Source organism: Tupaia chinensis, unplaced genomic scaffold (assembly GCF_000334495.1).
Source record: "Tupaia chinensis unplaced genomic scaffold, TupChi_1.0 Scaffold144313_1, whole genome shotgun sequence".
In the NCBI taxonomy this organism is placed as follows: Eukaryota; Metazoa; Chordata; class Mammalia; order Scandentia; family Tupaiidae; genus Tupaia; species Tupaia belangeri.
In genome coordinates this window covers 179929-196190 of record NW_006204171.1, presented here as the reverse complement: position 1 = coordinate 196190, position 16262 = coordinate 179929, and the positions used below count along the sequence as shown (strand labels likewise).

The window sequence follows — 16262 nt, the reverse complement described above, 5'->3', positions numbered from 1 at the left end:
TCCTAGATCATCTGGCTACCCATCCAACTCTCGTTTGCTCACTCTTCCATGCTCTCTTCTAGCCGTTCAAACCATGGACAGAGATGTGAGCTGTGAATTGCTGCCATTCCCAGTTTATTGCAAGGAATTCCCATGATTACCCACATCCTCTTCTGAATGAGGACCATTCAGCCCATTCACAAAAATGTTGAGCTATAGCATTTCCTGATGATATGCACGTGTGATTTCCTTCTACTGTAGTGACGACTAGGAAGCTTTTGTTGTTGTGTTGGAGGCATGGAAATTAAACTTAAAGGTTTCACCAAAAAAAAAAGATAATATTTTGCACAAAATCTCTCCCACCCTTTACGATGTGCTTTATGAATCCCTGTTCATCTTTTTAAAAATTATTTTATTTAAGTTTGTTTATTTTAATTTGGTCTGAGAGGAACAGAGAGAGAGAGAGAAAGAGAGAGAAAATGAGAAAGTAAGCCGCCAGGCCCAGGACTCAAACCATCGTCGGCCATGTGGGAATCCAGTACCCTTAACCACCATGCCACCTGCTGACCCCTGGTTCATCTTTTAAAACCCATATTATGTATCACCTCCTCTGTGAGGCTTCCCTGGTCCCCTTCTTTCCCATCCCCTTGTCCCTCAGTATAGAGTTGATTATTTCCTGTCTATATTTGGCAAACATCTTTTGTTATATTGCATGTTTGTTCATGTTTTCTCTCCCCTAATTCTAAAATCACTGTGGCAGGGGCCAGCTGTTACCAGTTCTTGCCCTGGGACCAAATACAAAGAAGGACTGAAATATTTGGTGAAAAAATAAATGCCATTGGGCCAGCAGTTGGCATGGAGGTTAAGGCAGCTGGATCCCACTGGCCAACTGCACAGTTCAAGTTCCAGACCTGGTGGCTTTAAAAACATGCTGAGCATGTGTGCGTGCATGCATGACCAAAATCCCAAGGGGATAGTGAAGGAGAAAGGATCGCATGGCCACTCCCCCAGGGGAAGGTTCTTTCTCACTTTTCTCTCTCTCTCTCCCTCTCTCTGTCTCTGGCAAGTGCACATACCCTATAACAAACTTTAAAAATAATAGATTAAAATGACACTTCAGTTTCTCCAAGAAGATATTTTAAAGAAAACAAGAAAATAAACCATGCTAATTTTTATTTTAGAGGGGGAAATGCCATGTATAAGTAAGATATTGTTGAGTAATTTAACAGCAACGGGAAAGTCTTGATAAAAGTGGAATAAAATGGGATCCACAATAGATATCAAATCAAACCCTCTTCCTTTTTGGCAGTAGAGAGGCAAAAGATTTAGGAAATTGACAGAACCTCACTTCCCATATCTAGGTATTTTGTCATCACTCAATACAATTAACCATCTACAGTGAAGACACTTGGTGCAAAGCATCAGGCCAAACACTACGGCAATAAATGGAAAATTCTCCTGTTCTGGGCAGCTGCTGTTCAACCATTATAACATGAATTGCCCTGGAGCACTCGATTCAACTCACATCATTTCCATTGATGTCAGGGTGAAATCCCATTGCATATCACTTCCCGTTAGCACTTGAAACTTGTACATGCGTGCCCAAGTTTTGCTCTGCTCTCGTTACTGTCGTTGCCCACACAGCATTTTATTCATACCTCTCTGAGAGTGATTTTCATTGTATATTCTGGTTAGTTGTACACATTTCTATCTTCTCAATTGTGGGTCAACAAAATAAGATCTGTAGGCCAATCCTGGCTTGTTCCCAGTTTTTCTGAATACAGTTGTGTTGGAACACAGCCACACTTGTTACTTTATGTATTGTGTATGGTTGCTTTCGTGCCACAGTGGTGGAATTGAGTAGTTGCGACAGAGATCCTATGGCCACAAAGACAAAAGTATTTATTACCTTGCCTTTTGTAGATGTGTCCTGACCTCTGTTTATTAGGTCATTGGGAAAGTCATGATGTATTTTTCTACGTTTTTCTAGGCAAAACTGCATCATGACAGCCCAATAATAAATTGGGAGATCATTAAAGGCAAGGGTTATGCTTTATTCTTTCTCATTTCAGCCTGAGCATCAGTACATTTAATGGAATCCTTGAATGCTCGAGTCCTACTATGTATGTATTGGGCACTGTTCTAGGTGCTGACAGTACATCTGTTAAAGAACAAAGCAAAATCTGTTCTCATAGAGCTTATATTCTAGAGTTGAGGACCTCAGGGAGAGATGGAGTGATGGACAAGCTAATAGAACATTGAGTGATAAGTGTTAGGGAGAAAAACAAACTGAGATAGGGGAAGAAGGATTGCCACAGTGGGTGGCTGGCCGGACTGGTAGTAGGGGAATTGGTTTTATGTGGGTTCACAGAGAAGGTGACACTGGAGCAGAGAGTGACACTAGACACCAGAGACCTAGCGAGTGTGAGCAGAGGATGTGCTTGGCATGTTTGAGGAATCACAGGAGACCATGCACCCAGAGTGGAACCAGCAGTGGGTAGCGTGGGAGGAAATGAGCTCACTGTCTACAGCTCTGTTTCCTGGGGCTGATTTTATTTTGGTGAACTTCCCTCTGAGTAAGATGAGAAGCTGCTGGAGGGTAAAGCAGAGAGGCAGGCTCTGTCATGTTTGAGCAGGCTCTCTGACTTCTGATTGGAAGAGAAACTCTAGGGGGAAGGGCGAGAGTGAGCAGAAGCTGGGAGACCATCAGGAAAGGTCTTGTGATAGCTCAGGCATGACAATAGAGGTGGAGAGATGAGAGTGCCAGATTCTGGCTTCCAAGCCAGTTTAGTGCCTGGCATACAATAACCAGTTTTCTCTTGAATAAGTGAATAAAATGTCAGTGTTTTCACTGGAGTCCACAGTAGAATCACCTCTAGACATTCTGACAGCACCTCTCCACGATGGAATCCTGGCACTTGCATTAAAAGCACAGGCATCACAGGGCTGGATGGTGGAGTAGCAGTAAAAGTCAGTGCTCTGGGAGGCTGAACCACCACTCCATGGGAATGTTCCAGACTCATATTGAGAGACCTCCCTGAGAATACTGGACACTTGCTTGCTGTGATCCAGGGCTGTTTGAAACTGGGAGTGGGTTGAGGCATTTGGGCCCTGTTAGGGGTTCTCTCTCTTATCACAAAGGAACGAAGTATAAAAAGAAAAAAACTTTAAAAATTATAAAAATACAACCATCATAGCTCATCCATTCCCCCTGTCAAGATCCATTGAGAGTTCTTGTTTTATCTGAGAACAAAGTAGACCAAAGGGCTACATTTCCCCTTTAATTTGTAAGTTTCTGGTAAGAAGAAAGTTGACTTTGAGAATTTTTCCCTATGATTAACCAAAATCATGATTATTATTTTTTTTACTTGCCAGAGGGTACATAAAGAGACAGAAGAAAACACACAGAAAGAGACAGAAAGCATCCCCCAGTAAGGCACAGTCATGCTATAATCCCTTCTCCATTTCTTCCTCCTTTTGAGATTTTGGGTATACATGCACACATGCCCGGTGTGCTTTTCAAACCACTGGGATTGGAATTTGAACCATTATAAACCATGTAGGATCTGGCTTCCTTAAACACTAGGCTACAGAGCCAGCCCAATAATGATTCATTTTTTCCAAGCTATCTATAGAAAAGGTTGACTGTGACCAACTGGGGACAAGAGTTTCTTATAGTAGCAGCCCTAGAATTTCCATTGCAGATTGTGGGAAGATGACCAAGCTGTCAGCTTTCCAGTGGTAGTTGTTCCTTTATTCTTTCGTGTGTAGTAAATATTAGCTAATGCTTTTAACAAACTCAGAATACACTTTTAATGATCAGTTAGCATTTGGTTGGTAGCAAGGTGAGCCTTAACTCTATGGAAGCACCACATGGTATTTCTGAGGCATGCTATTGCAGAAAGGGTGAATTTTGTAAATAGGTGGAGGTGCGAATGCAAATGACCAGTTGTCAGAATCACTAAACATAGCTTTGAATGTGAAGCCTTCCCTTTAATGTGGCAGAGCCCCTGCCACTAGCCCTCCTCCCCCACCCTGGGGGTGATTTGAACCTCTCACCACTGGATGAACTGCAGTATTCTCCCACAGCCTGCAGTGGGCTGCATCTAATATTCCCAGCACTGTTCCGTAGCCCTCTACTAATGGCCTTGAAAGGGAGAAGGTTCAAAGAGGCTTGGTTCCCAGGCCTGCTAATGAGCATGAGGCCTCTTCACCCTTAATGAACCGAGGTTTTGTGTGGGATTCTTTGCCTTACCCTTTTAGAAGGGAAGGCAGGCGAGAGTTCACAAAAGCAGCAACGTCTTTATGGCGAGAGGAGCGTGCAGCTGGGCTACCCAAAGGTGGCCTGGAGAGGAGCAACAAAGCTGGCGGAGGTCGTGCCCAGGCCAACACGGCTCTGAGTGTAAGGCTAGACCTCCTGCCAGCCGGCTTGTTGCTGGCAAGTGTGACAATCCTGCGATGGGAGTTTGCAGGACTGGAGGGTCCCTCAACAGCAGTCTCGTACTCATTATCATTGCATAACTTAGCAAATGCATATTAAAACCATTAAAATCCTCATTCTAATTAACTAAGTCGTTGTTCCAAATATTATTCATTGGTACCGGAGCTCACCGCGGCCACGAAAAAGGCCCCCAGATATTTTTCTCTGCTTCTCTCTGCCCACCCACATCCAATTGCTGAGTTAAACAATAGAATTGTTCAGAAGAGTAACGAACACATGCCAGAAATATTGCCTCTATCACAACTATCTTCGTGGAAGTCAGTGTTTTTTCCTCAGGAATATATTTTGGAAAGTGACATCTCATATTTAAACCTCATCACTTCTGCTGAAAGCTGAAATCTGTGCATTGATTTCATGTGCATTTCATGCCCATTTCGACAGTAACTGCCTTTCTTTCATGCTAAAGCCTGGTTTTATATTGCAGAGTCAAAGTCCTTAAAACATGTATACATTCACATGCAATTTTATAAATTCAAAGTTATGAAAGGCTCGATAGTGCATTAATGAACGTTTCTGCATTTTAATTTCCAAGGCAAGGTAGAACCTGGCTGTGACACAATAAGATTATTGTGATTAGATATAAATTATGGAAATTATGGTTTCAATTACTTGCCAATTTGGAGTGAGACCTTTTAGAAAACAAATCAGAAAAATAAATAGCTACTTTCAGTGACTGGAACTTTGAGAGAATGTGAGCTGGTGTGCTGGCTCCAGGTGCTTTCCCCTCCTTCTTTCCACAGTGAATAGAAAGAGAATTATCTGGAATGTACACACATTTACCCTTCCATGACCTGTGTTTGGAATTGTTCTGAGACACATTCAAAGCTGACAGCACCCCACCTGCCCCCGCCCCCGGCTGACCCTCTCGTGCCTAATCAAATCTTACGTTCTGTTTCCAGATAGCTGATCAGCTTCCTTGGATTTTGCTGATGACACAAGAGAGCTTCGCCTGAAGATGGAAACGCTGGAGTCGGAGCTGACCTGCCCTATCTGTCTGGAGCTCTTTGACGATCCTCTCCTGCTACCCTGCGCACACAGCCTCTGCTTCAACTGCGCCCACCGCATCCTGGTGTCACACTGTGCTACCAACGAGGCTGTAGAGTCCATCACCGCCTTCCAGTGCCCCACCTGCCGGCATGTCATCACGCTCAGTCAGCGAGGTCTAGACGGGCTCAAGCGCAACGTCACTCTGCAGAACATCATCGACAGGTTCCAGAAAGCATCCGTGAGCGGGCCCAATTCCCCCAGCGAGACCCGTCGGGAGCGGGCCTTTGACGCCAACACCATGACCTCTGCCGAGAAGGTCCTCTGCCAGTTCTGTGACCAGGATCCTGCCCAGGACGCTGTGAAGACCTGTGTCACTTGCGAAGTGTCCTACTGTGACGAGTGTCTGAAAGCCACTCACCCGAACAAGAAGCCCTTTACAGGCCATCGTCTGATTGAGCCAATTCCGGACTCACACATCCGGGGGCTGATGTGCTTGGAGCATGAGGATGAGAAGGTGAATATGTACTGTGTGACCGATGACCAGTTAATCTGTGCCTTGTGTAAACTGGTTGGGCGGCACCGCGATCATCAGGTGGCAGCTTTGAGTGAGCGCTATGACAAATTGAAGGTTAGTCCGATCTGCCTTAAGCCAACCCCTTTCTGCCAGCATATGTCATGGAAATAAAAAGTGTATTCACTGCTAGCTACATGGCAGGTGAAGGTTTTCGCTTCACCTTTGTTATCTGATTCGTTGTAGCATGTTTTTGGCAGCCTATAATGTTACACAATAAGGGTATCTTGTAAAAGTGACTGCTGCTTGTAATTTTAGCGTTGTCAAGGTGAGGGCGATTTCTAAAAAACTGGATCATTTTCAATCCTTGCAGTTTTTCTGGATCATTTTCAACCCCTGCAGTTCTTGCAAAAAGAGTGTTGCCTCAGAGAGAGAAAGCAAGAGAGAGAGAGAGAGAGAGAACAAGAAGGAATGGCAGATAAAATCAGGCCTCGGGTATTGGGGGGGGGCTTTTATTTTCCTCACTTATCCAGGAAAACTCATTGTACCCGTATCTAGTTACTGCCCAAACAAAAGAATGGAAGAAGGAAGGTCTGTAGCAAATGTGGGATTTTAGAGGACACGTGGCCTTCTATTCCCTGTGTAAGTGATATCCAGCTTATTGGTGAGCTACAGTGCTCTGACAATCTCGGGTTTCACAAAAGAATCCCTTTTCGTGTAGGCTCTTTATTAGTAAGGTTACAGGCAAGGCTGTTTGAATTTCACTTTTAACATGAAATTATTAACCTGACTCTAGCTTGGGGGATAATAATTAATATGACTGTATGTCAAATAAAAAAATCACTCTCTAAATATGGATAAAAAAACACACGGGAATGGATAGAAAGCACCAGGGAAGAAATAAAAAGAAAAGTCTCCAGATGTCGGTTCAACTTCAGGCGACGGTGGGTCTAATTATTAAAAACTCAGCTGAGAGAGTCTGAGTGAAATACTATGTTCACCAGCTAATTTTAGATCACAAGACACCAATTAAAAGGAAAGGAAGTATAAATTAAAAGCTCTAAGTAAATAGATATTGAAGTCCTTCCTCTCAGGAAAAACACACACCATGTTGTTGAGCAAACAAGATGAATCACATGATCAAAAGAGTAGTATTGTCACTCAGAGAACACTGTCACCTTTAACAAATGGTTCCTATCTCTTCTCCTTAGCACTAATGGGTGGTTGTGTTTACTTGGGCCGCTTCATTTATTTTGTGGCTGTGGGATTAACAGACATCATCTGGGCTTCGTCTTTGCTCCTTCTTAATGTGCTGAGGGAAATTGACATGCTGGAGTGAATCCCTGCTTCTAAATGCCACTTGGGCACAAAAGCATCACCTGGGCAGAATGCCTCACTTCAGGTGTCCGAAGAAGGATTGGCACAAATCCATCTTCAACCCATGTAGAGGAAGTTAAGTGACACAGATGAGGGTGTTCTAGTGCAGCACACGGTGGTAGTGGAGAAAAGTTTCCCCGAAGTTAGCAATAGCAAAGGCAGTGCACCTATGAGTTTAACTCTAGAGTAAATTCTGCAGAAATACAGATGGCCATCACGTTTTAGAAACCCAGGTGATCTTTTTTTTTTTTTTTTTTTTTTACCTCTTTGTTTGTTGAAGGAGGAGGGTGTTGAGGATGATTGAACAGAGATGTTTGACTTTTGTTTTCCAAAGGGTAAACTGCTAGATTTTTTCTTTAATCAGAAATGTTCCTTTGATAGGAATAGCAGTAGCTTTTAGTTACTCTTTGTTAAAACACCATAATCATAATGATATTTGCTATTCAACAGGTCTCAGGTTTGATATTTAAATCTGCCAGTCGAGTTCTCTTCACTACTTGTGTACTGTCACAACAGAGTTATTAATTATTTACATAATGTCTCCAAATTTATGAGGAAATACTGTCATCCTCTAGCCCTTTTGGTGATGAAAATGAAACTCTTCAATTATAAGCCCCATACATGTGTCTAATCAAGCCAGTGGGTTGTAGATTGTTGATATTATCACAGGAAGGGCCTGACAATGAATAGTGCAGTATATTCTATTTTTTATATACTGAATTGTAAACATATAAACAGCATTCAATGTACTAAAACCCATTCATAGCTGTTCCACAAAATATGCATATGAGCATTTATAGCCGTTCAACAAAATGTGCTTAGGAGTATTTAAACACATAATATACTAGCGTGGCATATTCATTCTGAAACATGCTACTCATGTTAGAATATCAAAAATCGTAAGAATATATGACATTTGGGTGTCTGATGAACATGTGTACTTCCTTGTTTTATTTATGTAAGAACAACAGAAATGTTGGCTTTTTGAAAGAAATAATAGCATACAGAAAGGACAAAAACCAAGGAGTCAGAAAAAGTAAATATGCTATGTACATGTATTTTTGTGTAGCTCTAAGATCTCATATAGATAAGGATTTGTGATGATGGAGAAATGCAAAGCATGGAGAAATCTGAGGAGGTTTCACTGATAAAATGATAGATTTGCTTTACTTGTTTGGATTTGTAGAGACCCAGGTGTCTTCCGCTTGAAAATGTTTGTGTCTTTCTATTTGTAGAAGTGCATTCTATGGAGGGAGGAATTCTACATTGATTATGAAGAATAATTATTTCTTGGAAAAACATGAAAGTTTGGGAGACATTTTAAACTCAGACCTCAGTATAATAGATGTATGTTTACATAAAGAATTGGAATATAATTTTTTTCATTGCATTCTTTTTCTAAGCCTAAAAGCAAAAAGGAGATTAAAATTCCAACATGTAGAATTTATGCAGACAGAATCTTCTACATCATTTGAAATAGTGTCATGTCAATAATCAAATGCTTTTGGAGACTATGCATTGAGAAACACTCATGAAATATTGAAGCAAAGAGAAAATTAAACCAGCATTTTCTGAACTCTGTTTTCAGGTAAAAAAAGAAAAGTCTTCCTGCCAAATGCAAAGGTCTCTAAACGGAGCATATCGTAATGTGGGTCTTTTTTAAACTTCATTTTAATTGAATTTTAAGAAGCCTTTCAGCCCTCCAAACTTGTATTAAAAATTTGATTTGTGAACCACATAAGAGAATTTGGTTTAATGCATTCCAGAGTTTTCAAGGAATTAGAACGCAATCATTCCTCTTTTTCTGTTCCAATGTACAATGTTGGAGCTCTTGTTTCTTTTCTCTAGTTACACCTATAAAAATATACAAATTGGGGAAATTGACTTTCCCTTGCTCTTCAGTTTCAGCATAGCCCCTTCAGATTAGTGGAAGGTGAAGTTCTGAACCATTGTTCTGCTCTTCTGACTCTACAAGCTGGCCAAGGGAACTTGTTTGTTTAATGCAGGTTTCAAAGTATCAACACATTGTAATTTTTTTAATGGTTTGATAAAAAGTTCCAATTAAAATTCATCTCTCCTGTATAGTGGGTCTCATCTGGAGGGGAAGACATGAGATTGCACCTTTGGGTTTAATTTGTAGATCACAAGGGTCTATGTTTTTGAGAATCTTGCCTAATTTGTAATTGGAAAATTGAACAGTAAACATTTTTTTTCTTTTTCCTTAGAATTTGTATAACTTGGGGCCAGCAGATGGCATAATGGTTACATCACTGGACTCCCCCATAGTCAACCGTGGTTTGAGTCCTGGACCTGGTGACTTGAAACTCATGCCAGGCGTGTGTGTGTGTGCGCATGCCCAAATTCCTGAGAGGAGTTCATAACCTCACGGGGAATTCTAACAGCTAAATATTTCCTCTGTTGGTGGTGGAGGGAGACACAAAGGAAGGACACTGACCTCAGCCCTGAGAGATGGGGAGAGACTTCCCAGAAAAAGAGCTGTTTTCTGAGCTTTGCATTAGAAAACAATATTGAATTTATCAGATGTCTATAAAATCCCCATTTCCAGTCATTATTATTTTACTTCTTACCACATATGACATCCTTTGAGTAACCCTACATAATTTTTCAAACTAGTTTAAAATAATTCCAGGTTAGATTTTAATCTCAAATATAAGTGTAGTATATGAAATGTCACCATGTGGTGTGTGACTTAGTCTTATAAAACGTTTTGATTCTATGGGCTATCCCCAGTTGCATCTGACTCCTTCAAAATGCAATTCTAGTTGTGCTGTTTTTCTTCTTCTTTTTCAAAAACGCCTATTCCTCCATTTCTCCTATGAATAAGAGAGACAGAGCCAGAGAGATACAGAGATAGCATCCTACTAGGGTCTTGATGCCATGATCCACTCCAGCTTCAACCAGCTCCAGATCATAGACAAGTGCATGCCCAGGAGATCTCTGGACTCTAACCCAGAACCTTCCCATACGGGTCAGTGTCACAGGGTGTCAGGCTTTACTGCTGTGCCATTGTCCAGCTCCTGTTGGTGCTTACTTCATGATGACATGTCCACAGTCTGTAGTGTGTATAGTTTTTAAAGTCCTCGTGATGAAAACAAGGTTTCCAAGTATCTGTAAAATTTACTAAAACTGCATTTGAATTTTGTTAGCTTGTTACAAAAAATATTTATCATAGGGTAAAAGACAGCATCTGCAGGGTTATGTTTTTAATGGGAAACTCAAGGCCGCTTCCTTCCTCTCCTCCTCCTTCTCACCTGTCTACACCCCTCCTTCACCTGCAGAGAGAAATGTATTGTTGCCTGGTGATGATGATTATTATTGGAGTCATTTTTATTAAGCTGGGAGAGTTCCGGAAAATGCAGACAAGTACACAAGGTACCTCTTAGTCTTGTGACAGTGTCAACAAATATCATTCTTGGACACGTTGCTTAATGTTCTTGGATCACATTTTACTTGTCTATAAAGCATTCTGCTTGGCGCCGAGGAAGCCTGCAATGCACATCAGAACTCCTGTTAGAAGCCAGGAGGCAGAATGTAAATGGTTAAGTGTGTAGACTTTGGCAGTAGAATGACTGCCAAAGATTTTAAACCACTGCTCGTATTATTTTTGTGTGAGATGAGGGTCCACATCGTTGCTCTAATGGATTTTGTAGTTTTATTCTAAAGCACCTGGCAAAGGGCAGAGGCATGACAGTTGCTAAACACTCATTGATGGACATGTGCAGGATTGACGGGTGGGTTAGACGAGGGTGTTGGGATTCAGAGGTGGAAGAGACGACTCTGGTTCTGCGCAGACAATAAACCTTGCTTCGGGGTGGTGGGATTTAAGCTGCTTTGACAGATCGGAGGATTACGCATCAAAGAAGAGTGAGGCGTTCCATGGGAGCCAGGCCAGCAGAGACCTGTGGGCAGGAATAGGCAAGAGAGCTTTGGGACTGTAGACAATGCTGGTTAGAGCACAGGGTGCTGACTGAGGGGCCAGAAGGGAAAATGTCGGAAGAGTCACTTTGGGGAAAATTTTTGAAAGTCTTTGAATGTCGAGTTAGAGGTCTGGGGCATTTGCACTCTTTTTTTTTTTTTTTTAATTTTTTCCCTTTTTCTCTTCAGTTTGCCAGAGGGCATGTGCACTGGCTGGTGAGAGAGAAAAAGAGAGAAGGAAAATGAGACTGGGTTATTTTGTATTGAAGATAACTTTATAGTATTGTTAACTGGACTGGTGAGAAATGTACATATGTTGGAATATTCATGTGATTGAATGTATAAAAGAAATTGAAATACAAAACTTAAGGGGAAAAAAAGAAAATAAGAAAACACACCCCATTGGGGGACAGTCATGTCACAATTTCTTCCCCTCTCTCTATCCCTCCTTTCTGAATTTTGGGCATGCATACCTGCCCAGTGTGTTTTTCAAGCCACTGAGCCAAGACTTGAGCCATGCAGTTGGCCATATGGGATCCAGCCATCTTAACCACCATGTCACCTGCTAGCCCACTCTTTTTATAGGGTAGCAGTGAAAAAGTTTCCATTTTGAGAGAGGAGCTGATGTAATGTCTATTTTTTAAAAGAAAGGTCAAGTGAGGATTTCAGGATGAGTAAAGTCATGTTCGCAGAATAAATAAAAGGAAAGAGACATTCACATTGTTTATGCTTTCTGATCTCTTTTTAAATTGGCAAAGTGATGATATGACAGGTCAAAAACCACCCCCACCCCCATTAGCAGAAACATGGAAAAGTGAAACTCAAGGTTTTCCCCTGAAGACTAGGAAGCAGCAGCAGTCGTTCCTGCTTGGCCCTGAACCCAGGCACGTACGTGATTCTTTCCCTGCTCTGCCAGCACAGCAAGGCACGGTGATGTGGGCACGTAGTCATTTCTTCTGGCTTCCTGATTCTCAGTAAGGAGAAGCTGTTCGAACCTCTGGTTGCCTACTACAAGCCAAGATAACATTTCAGTGTCAGAAGCAACCCGGGCACTCACATTGTTCCATCCCATTTCACAAATGAGGAAACTGCATTTCCGCAGTCTCTTTTTTCCTCCACAGAATTCGCTTTACTATCAGAAGTTATTATTGCCTTTACGTTACCAAACCTTGTGAGAATAAGGAGTGTTGCTCATTTTAATTAATTACTTATTTGTTTGTTTTTTAATAATGGTAGTTTTAAAATCTTTTGAAGTCATTACAATGTTTATATCTTAACAGGCTCTAAAGTATATTTTGAATGCTCTTTTTATTTATTTTTTTATACATTCATTCCTAATTTTGAGGCCAACGCATTTTATTCTTTTGGGCACTCTCTGCTTCTTACCAAACCAAGAGTATAGGTTAGAGTATTTTGTTTGTTTGTTTTTTGTTTTTTTAAGTTACATTTAATCACTGTCTATATTTATACTGCACAACATGGTTTTTCCCAGCATGAATACAGTGCATGTTAGTCAAGTCACAGTCTCTTTTTTAAGGTTTTCAGGACTAAATGCAGTGATTTCACACTGGTAGTCAACACACACCTAGCCTGGCTGCCAACCACCATCATGTGTGTAGGATGATGCCTTATCATATGTTTTGCAAATTACTGCAGAGACATGCTTGAAAAAAAATGCATCCAGGGCCACCAAAAAAGTTACTTCGAAGGTGTCCCCATACCAACATTTTCTACAGTTAAACTAGTGTAGATTGGGTTGTCTTGAAGGGCGAGACCCCATTCCAGGAGCTGTGTTCATGTAACTGGGCCACAAGACCTAAAGGACACAGTGGAGGAGAGTTGGGGCAGTGATATCAGTGAGGAAACTTAAATAGACTTGCTAATTTCCTTCTTAGGATGTATGTTTGCCACCCAATGTCTTAAGATAGAGGTGAAAAAATATAATTTTATTTAAATGTATGAAGTGAGTAAATATAACCCAAAAGTAATTATCTGTGCATAGCATTTAAATTTAAGTTGAAAGGTTTTGAAAATATGATTCATCTGGACCAGTTACAAAGTTAAAGCCAGCAAGAGTGGCCCAGCCTTGGTGTCATAGGTGGCAGCGTACTGAACTGCAGTGCTGGAAGCCACATGGCAGCTTGGATCCTGAGTCCACCAGAAAACGTGCACATGCCCCAAATCTTGACAAGCTGGGAGGAGGGAATCATCACATGACAAGGTCATGTCAGAGTGCCTGTCTCTGTCTCGCACCCATGTGTACACATGTTAATGTACACATACTCCCTCTTGTGAATAAAGTAAATCAACTTTTTTAAAAAGCTGATAAGATTTGCTGAAATTACATTAACTGAATGTTTTGGTTTTTTAAAATTCTATGATATTCAATATTTTTTATATGTCATTAACAAATCACAAATTAGATTATTCTTAGAAAGATGGATAAATATTTTTTACACTGAATAAGTAAATAATTCAGTGGGCATGAAAATTTGAGAAGTGAATATGATAAAGATTTATTTTTTCTCAGAACGTGACATAGCATTCTGGAAATATTTGATAGAACTACATTTGCAAAATCCATTTAAAACTTACTTTATGTTCTGGACTTGCAGGCATGATACTTAAAGTCTTTGCATACTCGTGAGGTATGGCTTCTATACTAACAGAGGAAAGCACGTTGTGCATTTCTCATCAAAAAGGAAAATGCCTGTGAAGTGCCCAGCATGTGATTGGTATGGAGTAGGTGTTGGATGAACATGAGGTATTTTATCTGGGCATTTAGTATTACCATAAAGGCTTCATTGGTGTAATCCAGTCGTGGATTTCTTGACAGTCTCGTAAACTACTCGGTGGTTATAGAGTTGATTTGTGTTTCTGGCTGACCTGGGAAACTTTGAACAGGCCTTATGGGAATTATAATTGGGTGGAAACTTTGATTTGTCCTTCTTTCAAACCCAAGCTAACTAGTAAAATGGACTTTTAAGAAGCAGTGAGTGGTGGACTGAAAGATAGGGCTTTAAAAACAAGCACCATTTTCAAGTCCATGGAGCTAGTCTTTTCGCTTTCTTATTTTATCTGATCGAACCAGCACCACAGGTGCTTGAGCATCTGAGACTGTTTCCTGGGGCAGAGAGGCCAGCGTTTGGGTTTATACCAGTTAGCGTAATGGCTATGTCGCTGGACTCCCACGTAGTCGACCGCGGTTCGCGTCCCGGACCCGGTGGCTTAAAACTCACGCCGGGCGCGTGTGCATGCATGCCCAAGATCCCGAGAGGAGAATGGAGGAGAAGGGATTGCGGCGTGACCATCCCCCCTGGGGGGTGATTTCTCGCTTTCTGTCTCTATGTCTCTGTCTGTTTGGCGAGCGCACGCGCCCTATAGTGAAAATCTCTCTCAAAAAAAAAAAAAAAGAAGAAAACAATTTGTATTTATATTGGAATAGAGTAGGCTCTTATAACTGAAATAACATGGACTCACGAAAAGCTTCTATCCCTTTTGTGCCTTTATAAATGTACTCTTCCTTATCTGCTGTATCGAATCCTGCTTTTAAAAAAAAATGGATAAGAAACCTTATTTATTCACCCACCCAAGGAAATTTTTTATGTAGCTGCTATGAGATAAGCACTAGGTAATTTCTGGAAAGCAGGCATGATGAATAAAGAGAAGTTGATGTTTCCATGGTCTAGAGGTCAGTATACCATAAAATAGGAACTTATAGAAGGGCTATGAAAAGACTATCATGGAGCTCAATCCTTGAGATAATTTTGAATGTGAATAATTATAGAAGGCTGCTGATTTTGGTATTGATATTTGGAAATTGCCTAATTCCAAAAGCTGAAGTGAAAATATTTCAATGAAGAGCATCATTCAGAGAGGATACCCTGACATTCACACTATGCATTCCTTTGGAGTTGCGTTGAAGAAACATTTCAGGGCGCCAATCCATGCAGAAATCCGGGCCGGACACTGTATTATTAGCAGGCTGCCATTCAAGGGCAGGCCTGTTAGCTCTTCTCACATGCTTTCCTCAGAGGTCTCCATTTCCTTCCTGAACAGGGCTAATAGGTCAGGTAAATATCCCAGCTCACAAGCAGTTTATATCATTTCCACTCTGAAAGACCTCATCTTTAGGAAGATGTTAGGAGACGCAAACTCGAGGAAGTACCATTGTGTTAATCAGACCAGCTGGTGGGCTCGCTTTATCTGTTATGAACTTTTTAGGAGCTTGGGTGTTAGGATGAATATCCTGGCCTGGTAGAGTGTTTATTTCCCCCTAGTTTGACCTTTGACATGGCTATCCAGAGCTTGTTGCTCTTGGTTGGTGTGGTCCGATTCAAAGCCAAGAAGAGTGAAATGAATGGACAGGCTTTCAGACTCATGCTGTTGCTTCTAGAAGACCTGGAGGAGCCACACGAGTCCCATACAAGGAGCTTGGAGGGAGATGCTTTTCTTACCCCTTGCATTGCCAAATCACGCTGTAGAGGAGCCTGGCAAACAAGGGCCTCACCTATTTATAATCTTCAGCTCCTTAAATGAAGTGGTTCCAGTTGCTTTTCTTATTTTAAACATCCATCCCATCTGAAAACATTTTAGGCAAGGCCATCATGCTGCCTCTACACCTCTGGAATAAAGTTTTGTAGGCCAAGGCTGAGTGGTAATAGGAGGAAGTAGAGCTGTCTTTCAAGATGCTGCTTTAAGTTGTTGTGAGATGTAGCTCAAGGGTATCTGTTGATTCAACACCAAGAACCAGCTATTACCGAAAATAATAACTAGCATCTGTAAATCTCCAGATTGACAGTTTGCAAAGCACTTTCAAGTATTATTTGATCCTTGGAACAACTGTGTATCTCCTGCAAAAATATAGGAATGATAATACCTGCTCATTAGGGTTCTTGGGAGGATTAGTTGAGATAATATAGGTCCAAGTGTCTAGCCCAGCATCCAGTGGCCGGGGGGGGGGGGGGGGGG

The 16262-nt window shown here is 41.3% G+C and overlaps 1 protein-coding gene across 1 annotated transcript in view; it reads left to right on the top strand.

Annotated features, from left to right (window-relative positions):
- MID1 (midline 1) overlaps positions 1 to 16262 on the top strand; it is a 182351-nt gene that overhangs the window by 50450 nt on the left and 115639 nt on the right. Inside the window, exon 2 of the mRNA XM_006166664.3 lies at positions 5380 to 6095. Coding sequence (XP_006166726.1) covers positions 5436 to 6095 — 660 coding nt within the window. The 5' untranslated portion in view covers positions 5380 to 5435. The remainder of the gene's footprint in view (positions 1 to 5379; positions 6096 to 16262) is intronic.